Source organism: Natator depressus, chromosome 5, assembly GCF_965152275.1.
Source record: "Natator depressus isolate rNatDep1 chromosome 5, rNatDep2.hap1, whole genome shotgun sequence".
Classification (NCBI taxonomy): Eukaryota; Metazoa; Chordata; order Testudines; family Cheloniidae; genus Natator; species Natator depressus.
This window is the reverse complement of record NC_134238.1, coordinates 96,369,714-96,394,262: the sequence shown is the minus strand read 5'-3', so window position 1 is coordinate 96,394,262 and position 24,549 is coordinate 96,369,714. Positions and strand designations below refer to the sequence as shown.

General features: G+C 40.7%; 1 protein-coding gene across 1 annotated transcript in view; it reads left to right on the top strand.

Moving 5' to 3' along the window:
• GDA (guanine deaminase) overlaps positions 1-23,831 on the top strand; it is a 49,321-nt gene extending 25,490 nt beyond the window's left edge. Inside the window, exons 6-14 of the mRNA XM_074953243.1 lie at positions 2,119-2,146; positions 4,219-4,326; positions 10,079-10,186; positions 12,985-13,082; positions 15,485-15,552; positions 16,032-16,178; positions 20,452-20,570; positions 21,324-21,351; positions 22,119-23,831. Coding sequence (XP_074809344.1) covers positions 2,119-2,146; positions 4,219-4,326; positions 10,079-10,186; positions 12,985-13,082; positions 15,485-15,552; positions 16,032-16,178; positions 20,452-20,570; positions 21,324-21,351; positions 22,119-22,189 — 775 coding nt within the window. The 3' untranslated portion in view covers positions 22,190-23,831. The remainder of the gene's footprint in view (positions 1-2,118; positions 2,147-4,218; positions 4,327-10,078; positions 10,187-12,984; positions 13,083-15,484; positions 15,553-16,031; positions 16,179-20,451; positions 20,571-21,323; positions 21,352-22,118) is intronic.
• The last annotated feature ends 718 nt before the right edge of the window (positions 23,832-24,549 follow it).

Genomic DNA, 24,549 nt, shown 5'->3' with positions numbered 1-24,549 from the left:
GGCATATATTTAAAGAAGAGGTATTTTTTTAAAAAAAGGTTTAAAAACTGGTATTAGTATTGTACTAATGTTTTTTTTCCCTTGGCTGTTCACCCAGGTTTCCTTAGTACCAACTGCAGAAGTATAGGCATTAGAGCAGTGGTTCTCAACTTATTTATCATTGTGAGCTGCATATGTGTCCCACACTGTATTACCTGGGCCGCAGGGGCTGAGTGGTAGGTCAGCAGTAGCCCGGATCCCGACCCCCGCTGTGTAGAGCCGGGGGGCTGCCTACCTCAGATCCTGGACCCCCCACCACGTGGGGCCAGCTGGCTGCCCCGGACCCCCGACCCCATGGGGCCAGCCGGCAGCCTCAACCCTGGACTCCCGCCATGTGGGGCGGGCTGCCAGCCCCGACCTGACCCCAACCCCGCCACGCTGGGCGGTGGGGCAGCCTGGACCCCACTGTGCTGGGCAGCGATGGAACCCGGACTCCGCCATGCGGGCTTGCCTTGAGCACCCAGCTGAGCTGGGCAACAGCTGTGTGCTAATTGGGCCACAGGTTGAGAACTGCTGCATTAGAGTGAGAGGACCTTTAGTTCTGGTTCTTGTTTAAAACATCAGAATGATCTAAAACAGCTTTTCTGTACATTCCTGTCATGTATGAGATTCAGTATCTCAGGACTATAATAAGAATGGATGCTCTATAATTTTGGAAAAGAGGAATTTCAACTCTCATGGATAAAATAGCTGTGTCCAGCCTGGAAGGTTTGCTTTTGTGTGACCTGGACTTCAGCCATGAACTGTGGGAAAAAAACTCTTCCTTTCTATTAAAAAAGGAAACTTTTTTTGGCATGTTCAACTTATTTTTTTTTAAAATATGGTCACGATTTGAGAACTGCTCAGAGTTTTAGAATATTAGCGGTAAATTCGTGAGCATAGTTAGGTTAGGAAGTCAAAAGAATGAAATAAATGTGGTTTACCACATAGTCCCATAATTTATCACATAGATTCCAATAACTTACAGTGAATTGTTTCGATCACATATATGGAGGTGATATATAAATACCTTGCATTTATCTTGTATCAAAAAGTGTGGAGAGAAAGTGGTAAGTGGGCAGAACTGGGAGGAAAGTAGGTGGGAAAGTCTGAAGTTTTGATAAAAAAACAACAACTGTATTTAAACCTGAAACTACAGTAGATGAAACTGATTGGTTTCAGTTTTCCGTGTAAACCCCTGAACTGTCCAAGATTTGCAAGAACCTCTGTCCCTGGTGAACCTCTAGACACCAAGGACCTTTTCTGCCGCCACCCTGACACCCACTGGTGGGCCCCCAGGAACATTAGAATCCTGTCTCCCTGCATCACAGGCCCTCAGAATACTCCCACCTTCCAAAATGTGGGGACATGGTATGATCTGGGGGACAGCTTTTGCTCATCTCTAATGTCCTGACCTGATTTTAAAAATATATATATATATTTGTAGAGACACTTGTGCTCTACTCTATTGTTTTGAATGGAACAAATAAATCCACATTATGTTTTCAAATGTGTAAATATTGCATACTCTAAAACGTACATAAATGCTCCCTGGAAAATAAAAGGATACCCCTCTGGGCATGTTAAGTGAATGAAGGATAGACCGTCTATCAGTTTAAATCTCAATATATGTAACTACTGTAAATGAAGCATAAAATATTGCAAAGTTCTAAAAATAGGATTTTAAATAATAGAATAGATTCTATGCTCTGATTTAAATTCATGTGCAGCCAAAATTAAGATGTCTTTTTTTAATAGGGCTGCTATAGCATATAATCATGCTTTCCATTGATTTAGTATAACATGTATTTGGTTTCCAGTGAGAACACAGAGTAATTACCACATGTCTGGGGTTAATTACTAGAAGTGATAAAACTTCTGCATATTTAGGGCCGGATTCTCAGCTGATGAAAATTGGTGTAGTTCCGCTGATTTCAATAGATTTATGCTGATTACACTGACTCAGAAAGCGGCCCTTACCATTTTCAACTTTCTACGTAAAACTGATTCACATGTGAAACACTTAATAAAACATTAAAGGTAAATATTTTTCCTAGATTTCTTAATTTGTAATACTGGTTTTACTTTTTTCCCCTTCAGGTTTGTTAGAGAACTACTAGAAAAGAAAGTAAGTAGAGTTGCTTTTTTTTATCAGCAGCATAACTTACATATTGTCGTGTACTTTTTTCCCCTATTTGCTCTGAAATGAAATGGCAAAAATTCACTTCTTTGTTTATATTCACTTTTGCATTCCGTTTTTTCTATGGAAATAAAATAAAGATTTGGAAGAAAACAATCCAGTTTGGATGAATAAAATTGTTAACGCTAGTGACAAATCAGTAAACATAGATTCAATGGCCAATTAAATCCTGAATCTGCACAAACCTGTTTGGGAGCTGTGGGTTTGAGTTGGCAAATGTCAGTGTGACACCATACATTCAATATTGTTTGGTCAGAGCACTGCAGAATACAATACTTTGAAAAATAATTTTTATTTTCTTAAAAACTGCTCAGCTTCCTACAAAGAACAATTCTATGGTCATAGGAAGAAATAAGCTAATAAATCATTTCACTGTTTATAAACCATGCTATGAAGAGAAATCTTTGTTTAACTCAGAAAAAATAGTTGTGTTTTAAGATAATGGCAGTATGGTGCCACAACTTTACACTGCAGTTAATAATCCTTTTCCACATTAGTTTTTTGGATCAGTACATTCGGTCATGTGTGTGAAGAAGATTCTAAAGAAAAACTGCAGATATATTTTATGGCACTGTTACTATAGTCAAGGAATGTTACGGCTTTTCCTTGTTACAATTCTTTTTTCAGTGGTTTCATTTGTATGACACTTGTTGCCAAGATTTCAAGCTTGATGCCTAAAGTTAGGCACCTAAATCCATATTTACTTACCTAAATCAGTGATCTGATTTTCAAACTGCAGCTGGGAGCTGAGGTAAAGAGACTGCAGGCCAAAACATCTGGCACTTTCTCTAGTGGTGTCGCATGCACAGCGACAGGCTGGCATGCTGCACGTGAGGGCCATCAGGGAGAACAGTAGTTGCCAGGCACTTGCCCAGCTGCAGTTTGACTGTTATGTGAATGTTATGCTATTTGCTATTCTGTTGGCAATCTTCAACCCAAAATGCCGTGCTTAAATTTAATGGCTAATTCTACTTTGTTGAGTACAGTTATCTTAGAGGCCTAGAGTTTAAGGCCAGAAGGGACCAGTAGATCATATTATAGTCTGACTTCCTGTATATTATAGGTCACAAATGCCTTCCTTGCTTAATATGTCTGGTCATCTCACTAATCTTCCTGTCTATGGAAGCCAGGAGCCAGATTGTAGCCAATGCACCTGCATAGAGTGGAGAAACTGGAACAAGAGGAAGGCACAGGAAATCCAGTGCTTCCTGGAACTACCTGCAGCCTGCATCAACCCCTACTTCAAGTTGTGTCTTAAGTCATGTCTACACGGTGATAAAAAACCTGTGGCACCAAGTCCAAGAGCCTGAGTCAGCTGGCTTGCACTCACAGGGCTTAAGCTGCCTGACTAGAAATAGCAGTGTAGACATTCAGGCTTGGGCTGGAGCCCGGGCTCTGAGACCCCACGACCTGAGCCCAAATGTCTATTTTACTATTTTAGTAATTACTTTGTAATTAAAATAATTTAATTTAATTTAAAATAGTAATAATTACTATTTTATAGCCCCACAGCCCAAGCTTCACGAGCCCGAGTGGCCATGCGCTGGGTATTTTATTGTGGTGTAGACACGCTTAGTGGCACAATCTGGATTATAGAAATCAGAGATGGGAAAGGCCTATTAAATTACCTAATTCACCCCTTACTGACCAATGCATGGCTGCCTTTAGACAATGGACATGAATATATTCTTCCAGTCCAGTTAAAATCTCAGTGATTTCAGGGAAGGTTGCTTATAGAAAAAATCTTTATAGTCCACTAAAATGACTTACTGAAAAAACTTTGATTCTCTATTCCTGTGACAATGGTTGTAATAAAAATCAGAAAATTGCTGTATAGAGATTCATTCATATGAGCAATGGATGCAGTAGGAAAAGAAAACAATGCAAAATAAAGCCCACTCCTTTTTCATCATCATATAAGCTAGAGGGTCAGTGCACTCTTGGCCCTGATATACGGATTTTTATTTGCAATCTCAAGTATGCAATTTGAATATTTTCAGTATCAAAAGGTACAACCCATAGTGACGCCTCGTTTTGGACCTTCCTGCACTGAGGAGTTGCTGAGTAGACTTGGTGACTTTGCGAAGGCTCATGATATTCACGTGCAGGTAGGATTTGTGAGCTGTCTAAATAACTTTTTTCACTGGGAGAAAACTCACAGGTCAGGAAATATTCATGAGAAATCAGTTTCAAAAGCTTCACTGTTTATCTGATATTGCCTTTTATAGTTCAGGGCAACTACACCTGTATTCCTTCTCACGGCCCAGCAAGGGCACCCACACTAGACTCCCAGATCCTCATCTCACCTGTCTCGGATGGATACATGTGTGTCTGTCTTTCCTGACTGGGGTTTTACCAGGCTGTGCAGTTCCCTGCCTACTCTGTGAATTCCCCAGCAAGTCAGATTGCCTAACGAGGCCTGCTTTGATTTCTCCTCCAAGGCTATATACAGTGTAATTGCCCACAGTTAGAAGTTACCAATCGCCTTTTCTAAGCAAGCACGTTTATTCTTAAGGTAAAAGCATTACAGGGAAAACGTATTAAAACAATAAAGGAACATACACGCAAACTGATAAGCTTACCGAAGATCACCCCCCTTCTCCAACATGGGGTCTGGTCAGTGGTCAGTCCTTCAAACCCCACCAAGGGTTTTCAGCTGTTAGCTCAGAACAAGCACACCTATAAATATGTGAGTCACTCCTTTATACAGTTTGGACCTTTGAGCTTGGGACCCTGTGAACAGGTAATAGGCAGACAGTCTCTCTTTCCTCAGGGCATAGCTTCACAGGGCTGGGATTTTGCATAACCAGAGGCAGGGGTGGGGATGTTCATTAGCTTCCCCCTAGATATTTCCCAGGAAATCCACTTCACATGCATTTTCTCAAAAGTTCATTCTTGTCTGCCACATTGTTCAATGTAGTCTGTTGATCACTGAGGCCCTTACATACATAACCTTTGCATTTAACACAATGAACTTCAAAGATACATAAACTTAATTCAATAAGATCTCCCAAAGATATTGCAGGAAATTGCCATATCTGTCATACTGCCCAATTGAGCAAAACACTTAACTTTGAGCCTGTCTTTAAATTCCACTGAACTTGTCAGCCCCCTGCACTCTCCAACACAGGGAGTGGGCAGGGGGGGGGGGGTCATAGCTGGACCACTGTGTGCTTCTGCAATGCCGGCTGGTGCATGGTCTTTGGGGACCATAACCAATTGTTTGTTTAATGTTGCTGCTATATCCCTGTGCCAGCTCTGGCATAGGTGAGATCATCCTGGAGAACTATAACCAATAGCTCCTCATTTCTCCTGCACAAAGCAGATCTCAGCACAGAAAAGAATGAACCTTTGTATTCAAAGCATCTTAATTTAACATTGTTAAAAGAGAAGTGCATCTTACTGTGTCATTAAGTTCCTGCAATTTAGAATTAAAGTGCTTTTTAAAGCTTACAGCTGGCAGACACTTTTTGGTTACATAGTCTTAATTACATAGTATACTCAAACTACTTTTGGGTTATTTAACATTCCAAGAAGGGATATTTGTAAATATTGGAAACATATGTTCCAGAGACAGAACAGAATGGATGAGATTCTTAGCCACACCAGAGGAGTACACAGCAGATCAGAGGAAGTGGGGGCAAAGGTCTCCTTTGTGCTGCCCTGAACCTGGATCTAGTCTGTGTTGGTCTGGCACTTCTCTCCTTATCCCACTGGTCCAAAGTGCTGCTTTAACATTTGGCAACCACCAGTGACCTTGAGGGGCTATTGTGGCATCTGGGATTGCTGTGCTGGGCAGTGATGCAAGTAGAAATCATTTCTTGCCGGTACTGCACTCATGGGAGGGATACAGGGGGTGGGGCACATGACCTCCCCACATGACCGTCCATGTGATTCCTCCCCACCCCCAGCCTGGGGCCCCCACGCTCTTCCTGCCCCCTCTGACAGCCCCCATACCTGCCTAAAATTTTACAACTGCATCTGTTAAACAGATGCAGTTGTAAAATAATGCTTTGGGCTCCTGGTGCTACCTGTACTTCCAGGTGTCATTGAGGATCCCCAAATTGAAAACTTCTTAAATGAAAGAAGGATAGGAAGGACAATCACCCCACTTTCCCTTAACACACTATCATTGCCTCCCTTATGTCCAAACTAAGCTTCTGCCATCTTGCCTTTATCTGAGTATTGCTCTCCACCAGACACTAGGAAAGCAAAGCTGCCTAGTGGAAATGCAACTGCTTTACCTTTCCGGAGGGAGGCTGAGAGTTTGAGTCCGGCTGCTGGGATTGTGAATTTAGCCAGCTGAAAGGAGCTGGCTTGGCAACCCTAGGGATGGCTCTGGTTAAAGGAATTAAGCACAAAATGATTGCCAAGTTCTTGGATCAGATTTATAGCAGTGATGGAATAAACTGCTGGCTTAAGTCAAGTCTCTGGTTGCTTCAAAATCATTGGAAAGACCTCAGTCCCTTGGTTAGAATGCGCCCATTAGTATATTTCATAGTCCAGAGGCTTGAGCAGGAAAGAGGCAAAATGGAGATGTTTTCAGGACCTTTTAGCTTCTGCCAAGTGAAGGGAAATCTGTTCTCACTGTGAAAGATGGTGTTTGGAGTCACATGGGCAAGTTACATGTCCATCACCCCCACCCATATTGTAGTTACAACGTTCACAGGAAAAGACCATTAAATGTAGACAGGTGTTTTCCAGGGTCCGTTTTGAGCTAAGTGTTCCTTAATGGGCCATTCGACTTGACTTGTCCCTTCATGTGCTGGCTAAATACCTTGTGGGCGTTACCACAGGAACAAACATGTAGTAAACATAGCTAATATTCATAACTTCAGATACCAAGATGAATATACATGCATAGAAATAGCACAACCATTAGCACAACCATTACAAGTACCAGCTATTTCACGTACATGACTATTCCCAAAAGTGATTCTGAAAAAAAATCACACGACATACCTGAGACTCTATGTGCCAGCACCATGCCCCACTGGAGTTTTGATATTTCTTATGTAACAACAGAGATGGAGCCACTGACATGACTCTGTTTAGCCTAAAAGGGCAAGGTTAATTTTTAGCTGTTCAGGTGTGACTGCACCTTTGAACATAGTCAGTGAAGGCATACTGGCACTCATTCAGGTTAATGCTTAAACACATTGAGGCCAGCTGTAAAATGCAACTGATTTTCCATCTGTTGGAACTTTGTTCAAATCTCACTCCACTATAAAAGGGGATACTATGCTTCCACATACAAAGAATAAAGCATAAATTTTTTCAACCTCAAATGAGTTTTACTTTTGACAAAGGAAAACAACAAAAATAAAATCTTCATGGGAGAACAAAGTCTGTGTATGTCTCCTGGTTTATGGACACTGAGCACCTCTGGGAACAAAACAGGCAATGAGCTCTGCAGATGTGAAAAATTCCTAGAAATCGAAAGATACAAAAAATAAAACTGTCACATCTACTGCACACAAGGATACAGATAAGGGAAGGAGCAGAGAGGGAAGGAAGATATGAATGGAGAAAAGGAGAGGAAATGAAAGGAGGAAAGATTTATAGGAGAATCATTCTTGATCCTTGAGTTCTCTCTTTTAGCCAGGTATAGTGCATTGTTTCTAGACAGTGGCTTATATACAATAATTCCCCCAGTATTTCAGCCCTATATTTGGTCTAACATAGCTCCAAGTGTTACAAGGGGAAATTTATTTTTTTTCACTACAGGTTAGCTAAATTTTCTTGTTGCATAATTAGATTGAACTCCCTTGTATATTATTCTAGACAGAGACCTACATCTTTCCCCTATTTTATTGTTTGGTATTAGATTCATCTTGTAGTGCCAGCTTCATCATCAGACATTTTTCCAGAACATGAAGGTCACATCTGGAAACAATAGCAGCAGAGCTGTCACATGCGGAATAGAAAACAAACCCCAAAGGCATGTAGCCAGATATGGAGGGACAGAGGCTGCTCAGCCTGCAAAACCACAAGAGCTGCTGCCCAAAAGTGCATCTTTCATTTATCCAGTCAACCAGGCCACTTAAGTCCTTTAGTTCTGTGCCCATACTGATTTCAGTCAGCTTCTTAATAGCACTGTTTGTGGGTGGAGGACACGAATGACCAACTCCTGTGCCTTTGACTTGTTCCTGACCAACGTAAAACAGCAGTACATATGCTAGCAAACTTAAACAAAGCCTTGGTTTAAGTTTGTTAGCATATGTATTGTGCTGTTAAGAATGAATGCCATAGCTGCGTTCTGCTCCTTTCCCTGCTGCGGCAGCGGGGAAAGGAGCAGAGCACAGCCCTGCCCACCCCAGACATGACCTCCAGCAGGGCTACACAGCTCTGTGGGGGTGGGGGGAAGGTGCGGAGCTGCCGGCATGGGGCCATCTGGCAGCCCCACGTCCTTCCGGTACCCCATACTGAATAGAAATCTCTTGGGGTACTGGAGGGTACCACTGTACTTGCGCTCCTGGTGCTTGGATACCCCAGCCATACCCCCTTTTCCTGGTCCCACGCATGCCAGGTTTAGGAAAAGAGGAGTGTAGGAGCTGCTATACTGGTGCTGTGCCATCTGAGGATTTCTCCTGTGGTGGGGAGACCTTCCAGAGACAGAGTCCACAGGTTTAGAATTGCTTTGCACTAGTAGAGGAGCACAAAGTGTCTAGCCATCGTTCTGTGATTGTTGTCATGCTGTCTGGAGTGGCTCATGACCATGAGTGCCAACGTCAGTGCAGACCCTCAAAAAAGGACAGAAATCCCAAATGGCTGCATGTTCTATACTTAGATTTCATCCACCCAGTAACTAGTGTAAACTCCTCAGGCACTATGCAGCCTTAACGTGAGGTCGCAGACGGTACCCTTGGGCATTCTGATCTCTCTTGCCATCCAGGCAAGCTTGTCTGTGTGACAGATAGTCACTTTTTACACCAAAAGACAAAAAATATTCAGGTTACTTCCAGTCCCAAAGGGCCAGTCACTTAGCCCAGGTCAATTTTGCACCTTAGATCTCACACCAGTAAGAATGCTTGTAACTCATCCTGTAATGAACTAACTAAAGATTTATTAATTAAGAAAAGAAATGGGAGTTATTTACAAGGTTAAAATAGGAAACAAATGCACACAAATGAGTACCAGTCTTAGATTTAAAAAGGTAATATGATCTTCTATAATAAGCAGCTCTACATGTCCTTTGAGGCTGACCCATGCCAAACAGCATGGGGATCTCTTGCTTATGTTTAGGAATCTTTGCTCCTCAGACTCTAGATAGCATAAAGATCCAGTTTCTCCTTATCAGGGATTTTCATTCCCTTTTCCGCAGAGTCCAAACTGATAGAACAAGTGTTGGCCCCTGATTCCTCTTCATATGAGTGGGGAAGGCAATCAACAAAGTCTTTGGCATTGTGATGTCTTACAATGGCTCCTTTGGTTTCAAAGGCCCTCTTGTCTGCATGACCAGCACTTTACACTAATTAATGCTTCTTTCCTGTTCGGTGAGTTACACAATTACAGACGTTTACAATGCAAAGGACGTACTACAGAGGTTATGAGAGAGATCAATACATGCAGCATCCTGCACTATTCATAAGACCTAATCACCAAACACATTCTTACAACTCTAATATTTATCTTAACAATGCTAACGCACAAGTAAGCCAGACTGGTTTCCAGCTATCTCTTTGTCAGTGTTCACTGAGGCTTGGGGCTTTGGCATGAGCCGACACCTGATCTGCCAGCATCACAGTTGCAAGTCTAGTTAACTGTTAGGCCACCCAGAGTATTTGTATGGTCAGTTTGTATTGTTTAAATCTAAATAAAAAAGCAAATACTGATTACTGTTTTTTTCCCCCCTTACAGAGTCATATAAGCGAGAATGATGGAGAAATCAAACTTGTGAAGCAAATGTTTCCTGCCTATAAAAATTATACTGATTTATATGATAAAAACAAGCTACTTACAAGCAAGGTAGTTATGGAACACTCTATAGTACAGGTTATGAGATTTATCAATATGGACAATATACTGGTGAATTTTATTCACTGCCCTCAGGCTTGACTGAGTTGCATTGCTGTACATCCAAGGAGATGCAATGAAATCTGAGAGAAGATAATGTAACTATGATTTACTATAGAGATAGTTACTGATCACAGACAATAAAAGCTTTAAATAGTCAGGTGTGTCAGAGCTATGCTCAGCACTCTTTAGGAGAGGACAAAGGTAAAGACAATTTGTGCTCCCAATCTGGTTTGTAATGGCCCCCTAGAGAAGTGGGGTGGAGAAGGGATAGGAGCAGATGGTTTAGAACTGTCTATGCAGCATTTGGGGATTTCCCCAGAGAAATCTCCAGCTACCCTGCTCCTGTAGTTTTCCTACCCCTTTCTGCTGCCTGAGGGTTTGGCCTATTGACTTGTGTATGATCCACTTCATTTTAAAACTATATGAATTGCACATTTTTAATTTTTATTACTAGCTCCTGTCCCACCCACGCTTTTTTTCCCACTGAGTAGTAGACATGCAATTTCAAGATATTTCAAATGATGTTTACAAATTCCTAATAAGTTGCATGAAAACTTGTTTATCTACGTGTGTGTTTGAACTAGTGGCAATATAAATCCCCAGTTTTTCCACACACATCTTGGGTGTGTGATGTTTTCCAAACTATATTTAAAGGGTGCAGTGTCAACTTCTGCTTTATCAGTGGATACAGTTGTGTTTAGTGTTACTATTAGGTTTATATTAACATGTACATTTGGGGCAGAAATATGCATACGTTTCTTAAAATTGTCAAACATTTAAAATCTTAGGGGGAGATTTTCCAAGGCACAAAGGGCAGTTGAAAGACATTGGGAATGAGGCACTGAACTTTGTGCCTTGGGAAGCCTCCTCCAAGTGTACACATATACATAGCATTTTTATTAGACAAATAAATATAAAATTACTAGTTTATAATGCAGTATTAACATCCCTTATCATACAATGATAAAGTCTATGCACAATAAGCTGTTATGCACCTGACAATACCACAGATCAAGGCTGACTAATGATAAAACAGGACTTACTAAAGTACATATCCCTGCCCTGTTGTACTGTTATGTAAAGCACTGAACATTCCTATGGAAAATCTAGGAACCAAACAGTGCTTTCTGACACAAGACTCCTTGCTCTATAAATTGTTCCTTTAAAACTAATCATAATTAAAGAGTAAAAATTTCTAAAACAACATGTCATTGTGTTTTACTTTTTAACAAGTAATGCCAACATTTCAAAATACACATTTTCAGGTTTGGAGATGAAGGGTTTTTCTTCTCTAAGACCTGATTCAGTGGATAACTTTATGCATGTGCTTAACTTTAAATGTGACCAGTCTCATTGGGCTGGATTTTCGACTGAGTCTGAATTTAGGGAGTCCTGAGCCAGATGGCCCTTGTGCAAGTTAGGGCTTTAAGGGAACAGTTGTAACTTATTTGTCAGCAGAAGATTGGGCCTAGCAGAGTTCCACTCTGCCATAGCCACTCTCACTCCTACACCAGGTGTGGAGGGGGCATCTGGCATAATTATGTGGCACAAGGTAGACTCCGCAGAATAGAGAATCCAGCCCATGACTCCAATGGGACTACTCAGGTGGAACTACTCAAGTGTTTAAAGTTAAGAATATGCTTAAGTTTTCTGCTGAGTTGAAGCCCCTGTAAATGTTGAGTGCTCACTGTGCAAAATATCACTGTCCAAAACTTTTACTATATTTCTAGATGCTTCACAGGCTAGGTGGCACCTTCACAGGCTAGGTGGCATGCCTCAGTCATAAAGTAGTGTGTGACAGATAAATACTTCATCAACACACTTCTACTGTGATCCAAAATGCTGCAAGCTCTTTACCCAAATTACAAAAGCAATTTTAAGCTTTTGGGCACCCTAACATACTGTGTTCTAAAACAGTGAAATGAACAGTATAGCCCTTTGGCTCCTCCAGGAAATCTGATCATTCCAAAGATGACGCCAAATACTTTAAAAAAATAACTGAGATTTATTTGGGGCAAGGGAGAGATACTTGTTATATTTTGAAATGTCAGACTGCTGGTTGGAGAGCACTGGGTTTATGTCCATGTTAAATAACATAAAGCATATAGGTATAGGATCTTTATATATACATACATATATGTGTGTATATATATACACACACACACACATTGTAGGAGGTTACAAAAAGAAAAAAAAACGTAATTGCCACACCAAACTTTAATTTAAAAACGTTCCAGAGCCGATATACTTGTGCAAAACATAAACCGGGATTGCAGGAAACAGGTTGCTGCTAGAAAATAACCCAGAATCTCTGTAGTGTTTAGTGCTATCCTCTTGTCGTCAGTGTACCCCAGCATATTCCCTATCTCAGGGCTGTGTGGGGTGCAGCATAAGGGTGATTAAATCAGACGTACACTGCTCATGCACCTGGGGAATTCTTGCCCAGTCCCTTGTGGCTCCTGTGTGACCAGCTATAGAGCCAGGGCAAGAATCAGCTCCATTATTTTTCGTCTAAAGCAAGGAGAGAAAGCCAATTGAAGTGATTAGTCATTTAAGGCCTGATTCAAAGCTCACTCACGTTAATGGGAGGTTTCTACTGACTTCAATAGATCTTGGATGAAGTCCTTAATACACGCTTTGCCTCTGACAATGGGAAATGGCATTGTGGATAATAAAAACAAAATAATAATAAATTCACAGGCAAAAAAAAAAAGTAGTAATTTCTGTGTTATGTTGTTTCTCTCCAGACTGTGATGGCCCATGGCTGTTATCTCTCTGACGAAGAGCTGAAACTTTTTAGTCTTCGAGGAGCTGCAATTGCCCATTGCCCCAATTCAAACTTTATGTAAGTAAAGAAATAGCTAATGAGATACAATAGGCAGGGCTGTGGTTCAGTGGCGTCACTTCTACCTGTAGTGACTAGATGTCAGGATTTATAGGACCATGGGCAACCAGGGGTAGTCAATTTTTTTGGTCAAGGTCCAAATTTCTTGGTCAAGATCCAGACTCCAGATAAAATAATAAAACACCACCAATAATCATGATTATAAGTAAATAAAAAGATTAGGGGCTCCATTCAAAAGCATCTGGGGGTCCAGATTTGTCCCTCAGTCGGCCTACTGACTACCCTGCACTAGAGTGAGGAATACTCGCTCATGTTCCATTGATGCATGATGTGGAATAGGAACTGCTTTGTGCTGACAGAGCTCTTTGGTCCAACATTGAACTGTAAGAACTGGGATATCTCCCCTTTTAGTACATTGCCCTTGTTGAAGCACATTACAGATTTAGCAGGAAACCCCCACTCTCACCTCTGGTTTACAGGAAATCTCCATCTACTGTTCCCTCACTCTCTCCACATATTCCTTGTAGGACTGAATAGCACCCAGCTGACATGGCCGAGCAGTTTGGGGAAGGTACAAGGGAAGAATGTTGCATACTGAGGGGTTGTCCAGATTAGTGAGGTTTGTGTTATGTACAGTTGATCAAAAATTTCCCAATGGAACATTTTTCATTTGAAAAATGCTGTTTTGTCAAAATTGAAGCTTCCTGAAATGTGTTGATTTTGATTAAATTTTATTTTAAAAAAGCGAAACAAAGCATTCTGACAATGTTCTCATTGGAATGGAAAGTTATAATTTCTCATTTCAAAACAATCTTTTGTTTCAAAATTTACTTTATATTATAATATAAAAATATCAACATTTGAACTAAACATTTGACTTCAAAACAAAAATACTTTTCAGGAAATTTCTCAGTTTTCTGATTGTGTTCTTATTTGGACTGAAAACAGATTTCAAAATCATGGAATTGCCCATGAAACAGAAATTCCAGTTCTTGCACAGCTCTAGTTCCATGCTTGTTTACATTAGGGTTTGCACAGGTGTGACTTACCCTGGAAACACTGTCACTGCATAAAGAAAAGGAGGACTTGTGGCACAAATTTGTTAGTCTCTAAGGTGCCACAAGTCCTCCTTTTTGCAGATACAGACTAACACGGCTGCTACTCTGAAACCTATCACTGCATGTTACCAAGATAAGTCACACTGGGGCAAGCCCCATTTTGCTCTAGTGGAGTGGTTTTACATTAGAGCGTTGCATAATTTCCCTAGAACTAGACAAGCCCTGCAACCCAGTAGCCTCAATTAATTGGCTCCATAAGGAATCCCAGATTTGTTGAAACTGTTCTCCTGAAACAGATTTTATCATAAAATGGATTTTTTTTATTTTTCATATTTATAGATCAACTATCTTGACTTTCTACATCAACATATCACATTATATATGAGAGAAGGCCAAGATATTAAAAATGGAAACCTGCAGCTAAGCTCTCAGTGTTTATTTAGGGGACTAAATAAGTGACGTGATTCTCAAAAGCACTTAACCGCTTCTGTTGACTTCAGTGTATTTACTCCTGACTTACACTGGTGTAAGCAAGATCAAACTCAGGCCCTAAATAAAGAAGTCTTATTTTACTGGTATTATTTTCATGCCAAAGGCTGGAAGACGTAAATTAAAGAAGCAGGGAATTTAGCCCCCGTCCTTGCCTTAACTCATAGCCTCCTCAGTGGCTTCTCCCACCACTTGCTCTCCTCTAGCTCCTGCCCTCTTGTGTAATGTAACCATTGTCCCTTCATGGGGTCTCTGGAGAGCTGTGGTCACCAATCTCAGCCCCAAAACAGTCCCTGGTGACATGCCAAGTATCTAAGCAATCATGTCAATGCACCTTACGCCCAGTAACCCCATCAACCACCTTCCAAGTCCCATGGAACCTTCCCTTCCTGCTCAGTTGATTCATTTATGGCATTACGTTACACATGGCCAGTTTATAATTTACATATCTTCATCTTTGCTTTTGATTTTTGGCCTTCTTTGCCGTCTTCTTTCTTGAATGTATTAAGGCCCTGATTTTCAGTAAGTGAGGCACACAATGAATACAACACTACAAAAGTAGCATAGTGAGTTTTTATTTTAATTTTACTTTATCCTTTTAATGATCAAGGTTTTATAATTCAGGTTTATGAATGCAAATTGTTTATTTCTATTGTGTAGGCATCATCCACTACATACATTTTGGGAAGTGCTTAGTATACTGAAGAGACATTGCCATGGAACTGTGTTAGGGCCCTCTTTTTCTGTTGTCACTGGAAACCCCTCCCTTCCCCCCTACATACTATTTGAATGCAAGAATGAGCCTTAAGTCTTTTTCTGTATTTGTCATGGAGGATCTGTTTCTTTCCAATCCAGGTTGTGCAGTGGCATTTTAAACATACAAAATGTTCTGAAGCACAATGTGAAGATTGGTCTTGGCACAGGTTAGTAATTTACTGCAAATCACTTATTTAGAGCCCATTTAGTGCACAAATGGCTCGCCACATTTTCACGTCAAAGCACTAACATGCTCCCAACCAATGCACCTGATTTTCCATTGCCTTGCATCTGGAACGGGTCAAAAAAAATTTTAGAGACATGTTTTGAAAGTGAAGGAAGCTAGTTTTGTTCTACTAGTCAAAAAAGAACTGGAATGGGGTCTGGAATTATTTTCTAGATTGTAGGAAGATAATCTGTATTGTTCTGTTTATGATCTCTGTTACCCTTACAGAGATGCTCATGCACAGATAATAAAACCTTCTTTAGGAATTAGGCAATAGACTCATTGAAGATGGCATCATGATGAACATTTTTCTTTTTAGCTTGTCTGCCATTATGTAATATTAAATTAAAACTTATACAGTTTCCACCCAGATCATTATCCCCAACAAAAGCTAATTGTTAAGATTTTGATCTATTGTAGATGTTGCTGGTGGGTATTCAGCCTCCATGCTTGATGCTATCAGGAAATCGATGTCTGCATCTAATATCTTTCAAATTAATAAAGTGAACGAGACAGGCTTAACTCTTAAAGAAGCTTTCAGACTAGCAACTCTTGGAGGGAGCCAAGGTAAAGAAACTTTTTTTTTTCCCCTCTAGAATATGTATGTGATGCTTTGATTACAGCTTTGCAGTATACTGTCCTCCATCCTTAAAATGGGGCCAGATTTTAGGATCCCTCCATTGTAAAACTTTTGGCACCAACATGGAGTTATTTGACAATGGCCTTGCTTTCAGTTTGGTCGAATTTTTTTGGCTCTTACTTTTACAATCACATCTGTTGTGCACAGAAGGATAAGATTTTCTGCATGAAACCTAACACTGAACCTAACACTGGTGGATGTTTCATGGAGATAACGTATGATGTCAGAAGGACATTCATGTTGGAGGTAGAAATTAACAAGATTCAACTACTCAAACTGGCTAAGTGCTTCTTCATTTTTTTAAATCCTCAGACGTTTCTTTCACTTGCGAATGATGGATTTCTAAATGTTGCAGTAACTTAAAATGCTTTGTATTCTCAGCAGCCAACGCTTCAAAACACTGCGCAATCACTGCAAAACCATGTATCTTATATTTGTCATCACATTCGTGATTTTCTTTCTTCTTTTTGAGTCCTGCCACAATCTTTTTCACAAACCAGTCCTTCTTGCCAAATCACTTCTCAGCCAGACTTGAGCTCCAAGAAAGTATAAACAACATATACAACATGTTTTTTGTGAGACTCAGTAGCATCCTTAACTGATAGGAATATAGCCAGCACATGCAGTGTTCCAGTTAATGATATGTTTTGAATGAATACCTACACTTCATGTTTTCTGTAATAAGGTATTTAATGTACTTTCTACTGTTCAGTGGAAAGCAAATCCAAGCACGGGTACAGATTTAATACTGTTTAACTAGCAGAGGCATTGTCCTCAGTCACATTTTGCACTATTCTACATTTGCCACAAACTGAGGTTCTCAGGTTCCAGCAATATGGTGTCTTTAAAGAGACACACCGTTATAGAGCTTATGTCAGGGATCTCAAACTCAAATCACCACAAGGTCCACATGAGGACTAGTATATTGGCCTGAGGCCTCATCACTGACACCTTTTCATACAAAGATACAAAAGCCCCTCCCTTTTCCCCAGGCCCTGCCCCCACTCCACCCCTTGCATGAGGCCTCACCCCTGCCCCACTTCTTCCCACCCCTTCCCTGCCCCCATTCCAACCCCTTCCCCAAATCCCTGCCCCAGCCCTGCCTCGTCTCCGCCTCCTCCCCTGAGTGCGCTGCATCCCCGCTCCTCCCCCCTCCTTCCTGAAAAGTCCTAAGCACTGCCAAACAGCTGTTTGGCAGTGGGAAGCATTGGGAGGTAGGCGGAGGAGCGGGGACGTGGCACGCTTTGGGGGGTGGAGGCGGGGAGTGAGGGGAGCTATGGCAGGCCGAAGGAAATAACTCCGCGGGCCGCATGTTTGAGACCCCTGGCTTATGTCATATATCGATTTTTAAAACTGTTTTAATTTTATTGAATCTCCTTTTTCTAAATTAGTTATTTACACATTCCCCTATCTCTCTTAGACCTCTGCAGTTTAGGAAACTGTGGATTATGTAGATTTCTTTTTGTTGACATGTGCTGTTATTATTAGATTTGACTGCTGAGGCTACTGATCTTTTAACACCCTCTTGTGTTTAACATAGAAACTGCACACTAGAGAAAAATCTCACTATACCCTGTCAGGGGAACGAGGGATATGTCCACACTGCAAAGGAAAACCCGCAGCTGGCCCATGACAGCTGACTCGGGCTGCAGGGCTGTTTCATTGCAGTGTAGACTTCCGGGCTCTGGCTGCAGCTAGAGCTCTGGGACCCTCCCACTTTGCAGTGTCCTAGACCCTGGCCTGCAATCTGAAGCGTGGGCATCTACACTGCAGTTAAACAGCCCTGCAGCCCAAACCCTGTGAGCCTGAGTTGGCTGGCCTGGGCCAGCCACAGTTGTCTAGTAGCTGTCTAAACATACCTTTGGTGTTTAATTTCATTCAAACCTAATATTCCACAAAGCTAACGTTTTATCATTTCTGGTATTTTTTTAAAATGTCTCTAGAATGCTGTGAAATGTCTGTAGCTCTCAAATTTCTTCAGAGACTGAAATTCCATTGCCACCCATTAACCATCTAAAAAACCAAAAGAGCAAATTCTGCTTCAACATTACACCCTATGCAATCCCAATGCCTTCTAAGACAATTTTGGGGTATTTGTAAAGTTTATTTCACATTACAAATTATTCATACAAACTTAAAATTATCCTAGATCATTTCAAAGGAGACTAGAATGACAAAAGCCCTGATTTTTAGAAGTGCTGAGCAAATCCCATTAACTTCAGCAGGGACTGTGGATGCTTAGCACCTCTGAAAATCAGACCCAAAGGGCTGTCATTTTATATTACTGTATGAGGCTCAAAATAATAAAGAAAAAAAAGTAGGGGGATGGAGGGGCCAGGGGAGGGAAAGAGATCCTGCTAACAAATAAAACAAGCCTTTCAGCCCTCTGTTTGGCCTTCATTTCATGCTCTGCTGTCCAAGTGCAAGGAACAATTCTGCAGACAACATACAGCCTTAAAGACTCTGGAGTTCTTTTCAGCAAGGCTTCATATCCAGTACCTTCTTGTGAGATTTACCCAGTTGAATTAATTAGCAGAATGCTAGATCAGTTGGAGATGAACCAGAAAAATATAAACTGGTTGCAGACTCAGTAACATCACAACACAATTTTTGCTGTGTTTTAGTTGATAACGAATGACTTTATAAAGAGCACTTTCACCCAGAGATCCCAAAGCAGTCTGCACACCATGCCCGCCTTATGACAACCTATGTAGACACCAGTCATTGAAACTAAAGGGCCTAATCCAGTGCCCATTAAAGTCCATTTGAGTCTTTCCCTTGACTTCATTAGACATTGAATCAGCCTGTAAGTGAAGAATGCTTTATCTGATTGGCCCTATAGAACGATAGGTCTGCAGGCAAAACGTAATAACTACATAACTGGAATTTGCCCAAGAGTTGTCTTGGAGCCTAAGCCATCTCCTCTATCCTGCAAATGGCTCTGCACAGGCAAATGCTTGAAATCAGTGGGGCTGTATGCAGGCACTGCCCATGCAGATCTAGGCGCAGGACTGAGGCCACACTGTGTTCAGGGTTGCATTAGCTAAACTATTCACACCACATGTTCAAATCTGGCAGGGTCAGTTTAGCTCTGCACCCTTCACACTAAAGAATTAGAGCTTCACTCCTTCTGTGAGGTACTCAGCACTTTCAGCTGCCATTAAGGGCACTCAGCACTGTGCATGATCTGACTTTATGCGAGGATCTGTTAGATCTGAACTTGAAAAAAATCAGGATAGAGTGAACCTTCTGAAGCGTGAGGTTGTGGAAGCCGCTAGGACAGTTTTTGGGGGGTTGCAAAGCTAGTCTGAGTACACAAACCAATTTCTATTTATAGTTTAAGCCCATTATATTGCAAGTGTCATTGAATTTTTTAAAAAAAAACATTTGCACCTATGATACTTGAGTGGGTTCATATTGCGTAAAATTATGTAAACCAATTTCACTGTGTGGACATTAGACATCCCGTGACATTTTTAATAAAAAGTTAGGGGTGTGCTCCATTGTCCTGGCCCAAAATTTTCCCTAATAATGTTCTGGGTGCTTATTGGTTGTTACACCTTCCAGAATAATAAAACATACCTATATTATGGTCATAATAAATACTTTCTAGTCTATATAACCCTCCGTCACCCTCAAAAGGACTTTACAGACATTAATGAACTAAGCCTAACATCCCCATTGCGAGATAGGCAAATATTATGTCCATGTTATCCCCATAAGTGGCTGCATTTTGGGATAAGTATGTAGTTTTATATTCTTTTGCTTTTGGATTCTTCAGGATGAAAGGACTTTTGCAAATGTAAGAGATTGCTCATCCTAGGTGTTTGAAATTAGAATAATCAATCACTTTATGACGTAGTGGAACCTAGACATAGGATGATGTAAAAAAGGTAAAACAAAAAGATATTTAATTAACATTTAAAAGGTGCCATAAATTTCATTCTCACTTGCCTTACTTGCTTATCATTTCTCTCTAATCCCAAGAAAGACATTTTGTATGAAAAAAAGTCTCTTAAGAATTCAGATGTTACGTTATATCACTATTTTAAAGGTCTGTTTTTTGTCATAGTAGTCTAAACATCTGCAGGTTTCCACCTGGACATAGATCCCAAACAAGTTGCCAGACACTTGTACAAAGTGGAAAGTGGAATGTGCAGAAGACCAGAGGCTTGTTTATTAACTAATTTTGTTTCACAGTCCTCGGACTAGATGATGTGATTGGAAACTTTGAAGTTGGCAAAGAATTTGATGCACTGCTGATCAACCCCAAGGCTTCAGACAGTCCTTTTGACTTGTTTGCTGCAGATACTTTTGAGGTAATCAAAGCACTGAGTTATTGAAATGCTCCCAAAAGTTGCTGAAAACAGCAAGCTGCAGATCCGGGAAGGTGACAGGATGCTGTAGCATTCAGGGGCTAAAGCAGCACCAGTTCTTCCAGGAGTACCTAAGTGACAGCCAGGATACTGCATCCTACAGTATATCAGCCACACTACTCAGTGACAATATGCGTGAGGGTTAGCCCCATTAGTCCCTAATGACCAGTTGCTCCTGAATGTTGGCATTATCCCATTACCTCTGGTAAAAACAATAGGCCAGATTAATCCCTAGGACTCTTCCACTGAAATCTAGTGTCATGAATTTGAACCTGTTGATTCCAGTGACATAAAACTTGTTTTTTAATGCTAGCATAACCTTTTAGCTGGGTTTATTTAGTAAAGAGAAAAGAACAAAGATTTTAATGGGCAGAATTAAACAAGGTTATTAGCTGATCAGTGGGAAGACAAAAGAGTGGGGAGAGGAAAATGTTATGACTTGAACAATATGCCTGTTGAAGTGTTATCTAACTTATAGCGCCACATTTTTCTGATATTGGCTCTTCTAAAAGATATAGCCTCTTTATTTAAAAGATACATAGTTATTAGCAAATAGACAAATCAAAATTTGATTTTACAGTTAAAAAGCACGTGTTATGTGAATTTGTTTTTGCAGTCTTTTTTTAGTTTCATACAGGTGTGTTTTGGGAGGAGAGGAACTGCTTTCTGAAATTTGTGCTTTTTCCATGTTTTCAGGATATTATCCAGAAGTTCCTGTATCTAGGTATGTCCCAACCTTCACTATACAGAAAAATTCTTTTCATCTCATACTTATCTAGATAATCTTCTGACATAATATAGAGATTGATTGCTTTTCCTTGTTGTTTTTTTAAAATCACAAATGTTTAAATAAGAATTGAGAAGTACAGCATTTTTGCTGTTCTGTGGTTACACAACATATGTTTTACACAAAATCCTATGATCTGCTAGGCTAAGGTTAACCCAACCAGCTAGCAGGTTTTTAACCATGACTATTTGTGTCTACACTGGAAGCTAAGTGGTGTTTAACAGTGTATTAATGCTAACACAAATCACTTGCCCAGTCTATAAAGAGCCAAATGCCCTTTCATGTAGTATGCCTTTGTTCTCAGCAAGAAAGATGGGAAGTCACTTCTCATGAAAACATACACACTCTCTACTTGGGATTGGCTGTACTAAGGGCTTGTTTACACTCAATTTTGGCATCAATTTAATGGAATTGTTTGAATAACCAAATTTTTTAATTAGTGCAAAAACTGAGTGTAGACCAGCCTTTAGATCTACAGGACTAGCACTGCCAGTTTCGTCCTTTTAAGATTTAGCGTACAGGAGAGAAATCTTCCTAATAGAAGGCCCATGCCACATGAACCCTTTCCCAGTTTAAGAGGGGGCTGGGTGCTGCAGTCTGTGGAAGTGATCAGTTCCACACCTGATGCTGAGTATTGTGTCACTTACACTAGTTGCATAAGACATATAGATTTATGCAAAAATCTTTTGGCTTTATTGTTTCAGGTGATGATCGGAATATTAATGAAGTATATGTGGCAGGCAAGCAAGTGGTTCCTTTTTCAAGTTCAGTATAATTTCATTTCCCTTCTGCAAAACATTCTATGGATCATTCTGCATCTAAGTTTGAAGGGATTGGTTAAATGCAGTGCCTCATTGTCAAGAGTGACACCTCACTTTCTTTGTTTAATGCTATGAATTTGCAAAATAATTACGAGCCTTGTTAGATTACAGTTTACCTTAGCAAGATGATCACATTTGTATAAGGAAAAAGGCTTTTAAGTCCATCTTTACAATTCACATCCATGAGCAGTGGGGGGTGGGTGGAAGAGAAAGCAGGGGCAGCTAGATTAAAGCTAGTGTGGTATACCTACTCTAGCAGAGGTTCCAGATGAATACCGTGCAGCTGTCTGAAGCTCACAGATTGCCAGAGCCAAATGGAATTCAAACCTTGCATGTTTTTAGTTGTGTTCTGGGCCTGATTCTCTTCGCACACAGCAATTTATACCAGTTAACTGAATGGACTTCAGTGGGATTACTCCTGATTTAAACTGGTGAGAGATCAGACTCAGGCCCCATGATTTCTGCATAAACCAAGTTTTGGTAAAGAAAATTTATAGTTTTTAAGGCCAGAAAGGGAAAGTTCTCTCACCCCAACTGTCATAACTTCCAAATGATCAAGAAGCTTTGTATAAAAAGCTTTTCCTTTTTTATGAGAGAAATGAGTGGCTAAAAACAGAGGATCCATAAATATTCCCTGTGTGTTCACAGTATTTGTAATTCCTGTAGAATATAGTTTTGAACTGAGATAGATTTTTAATAGCAAAACCAGAGAAGTTTAAAATTTATAGAATTTACTTGTTCCTGCAAGCGCTTGTCAGGAACTATTATCTGTGTTTGAGCACAGAGGCAGACATAATCCCAGTCCGGTTCGCTTCCAGTTTAAAGATGCCCTTTTAATTTTTGAAAAAGTGATTAAACTCTTCCCTTGAAGAGCACATTTCCCTACATTTTAGCTCTGCCATTTTGCTTCTGGGGTTAGGCAGTTGGTTTACCTCCTGCTGGCCTAATGCCTCTTTTTCATGATTGCTTTGTAACACAATGGAAGTGCACTTGAATTTAAATACCCTCAGAGACCTTTCCTCTAGGCCAGGTCTACACTAGGCAATTAGGTCAGTATAAACTATATATTGTTCAGGGGTGTGAAAAATCCACACCCCTGAGCGAAGACCTAATCCCAGGCATAGACAGCGCTAGGTCAACTGCAGAATTCTCCTGTGGACATAGCGACTACTTCTCAGGGAGGTGGAGTACCTATGCTGATAGGAGAAGCCTCCCATTGGCGTAGGTCAGTGGTGGAAAACCTGCGGCCGGTGGGCCACACGTGGCCCGTCAGGGTAATCTGCTGGTGGGCCGCCAAACCATTTGTTTACATTTGCACAGCCATACGAAGCTGCCAGTGGCCGCAGTTCGCCATTCCCGGCCAATGGGAGCTGCAGGAAGCGGCGGCCTGCAGGTTGCCCATTACAGTGCCAGAGGATCCCTAAAAATCTGCAAGATATAGCAGCCAAAACACAGCACAACAATTTGGGGAAAAGTAACTGAGGATCCCATTGTGGAATTTTACTCCCCCAAAGGTTTTCTATGAAATTCTGCACCCCCCCCCCCACCATTTGCACAAAATTGCCTAAATAAAGACAAAGCACAACCTCTTCCCCCCGTCCCGTGTTCCCCCCCCCCCAAAAAAAAAATACACCACAAACAAAATATGAGCTGGCCACAAGGCATAAAGAGAAGATACGAAACGGAACTAAGGACAAAGCCAGATCCTCAGCTGGTGTAACTTGCCATAGCACAATGAACTTCAGCTGAGCATCTGGCCCAAAGAGTACAAATGGGCGAGAGAACCTCTGAAGCATATATAACCAACTGCTTCCAGTTGTCTACCCAGACTCTGGATGGAATCTTTGATGTTATTTGTGTCTTTCATTTATGTTCAATGGCAGCATGCAATTCAGAAAAAAAGATGGGCTGTGGGAGGCTAGCTTGCTGGACCAATATGCTTAATGTATACTATGTTAAGACCAGCACTTTTTATTTATTATAAATGGAATCTATTTGAAATTTTATGTCTTTATCTTACTGTGTCACTTGTTAAACTTCCGCTTTTAGTTATTAATGAAATTGCTCCTAAATATTGCCTATGCTTTATGCAGCATTATTTGAATTATTCATGTGTAGCAAGTGGTGATCTGCACTTTAAAATGTTGCCTTGGCCTAATGTTTATAGTTATTCTGTGATTTTTGCCAGCAGAAGGCATTGTAGACTGAAGAGAGAGATTTTGTATTTGTTCATTTGTACTGAATGTTTTCGTTGCTGGAGTGTAATTTCTGCTAGTAAGGAAAGAGTTAAAGGAACCCCGTCAAGTAGTTTATG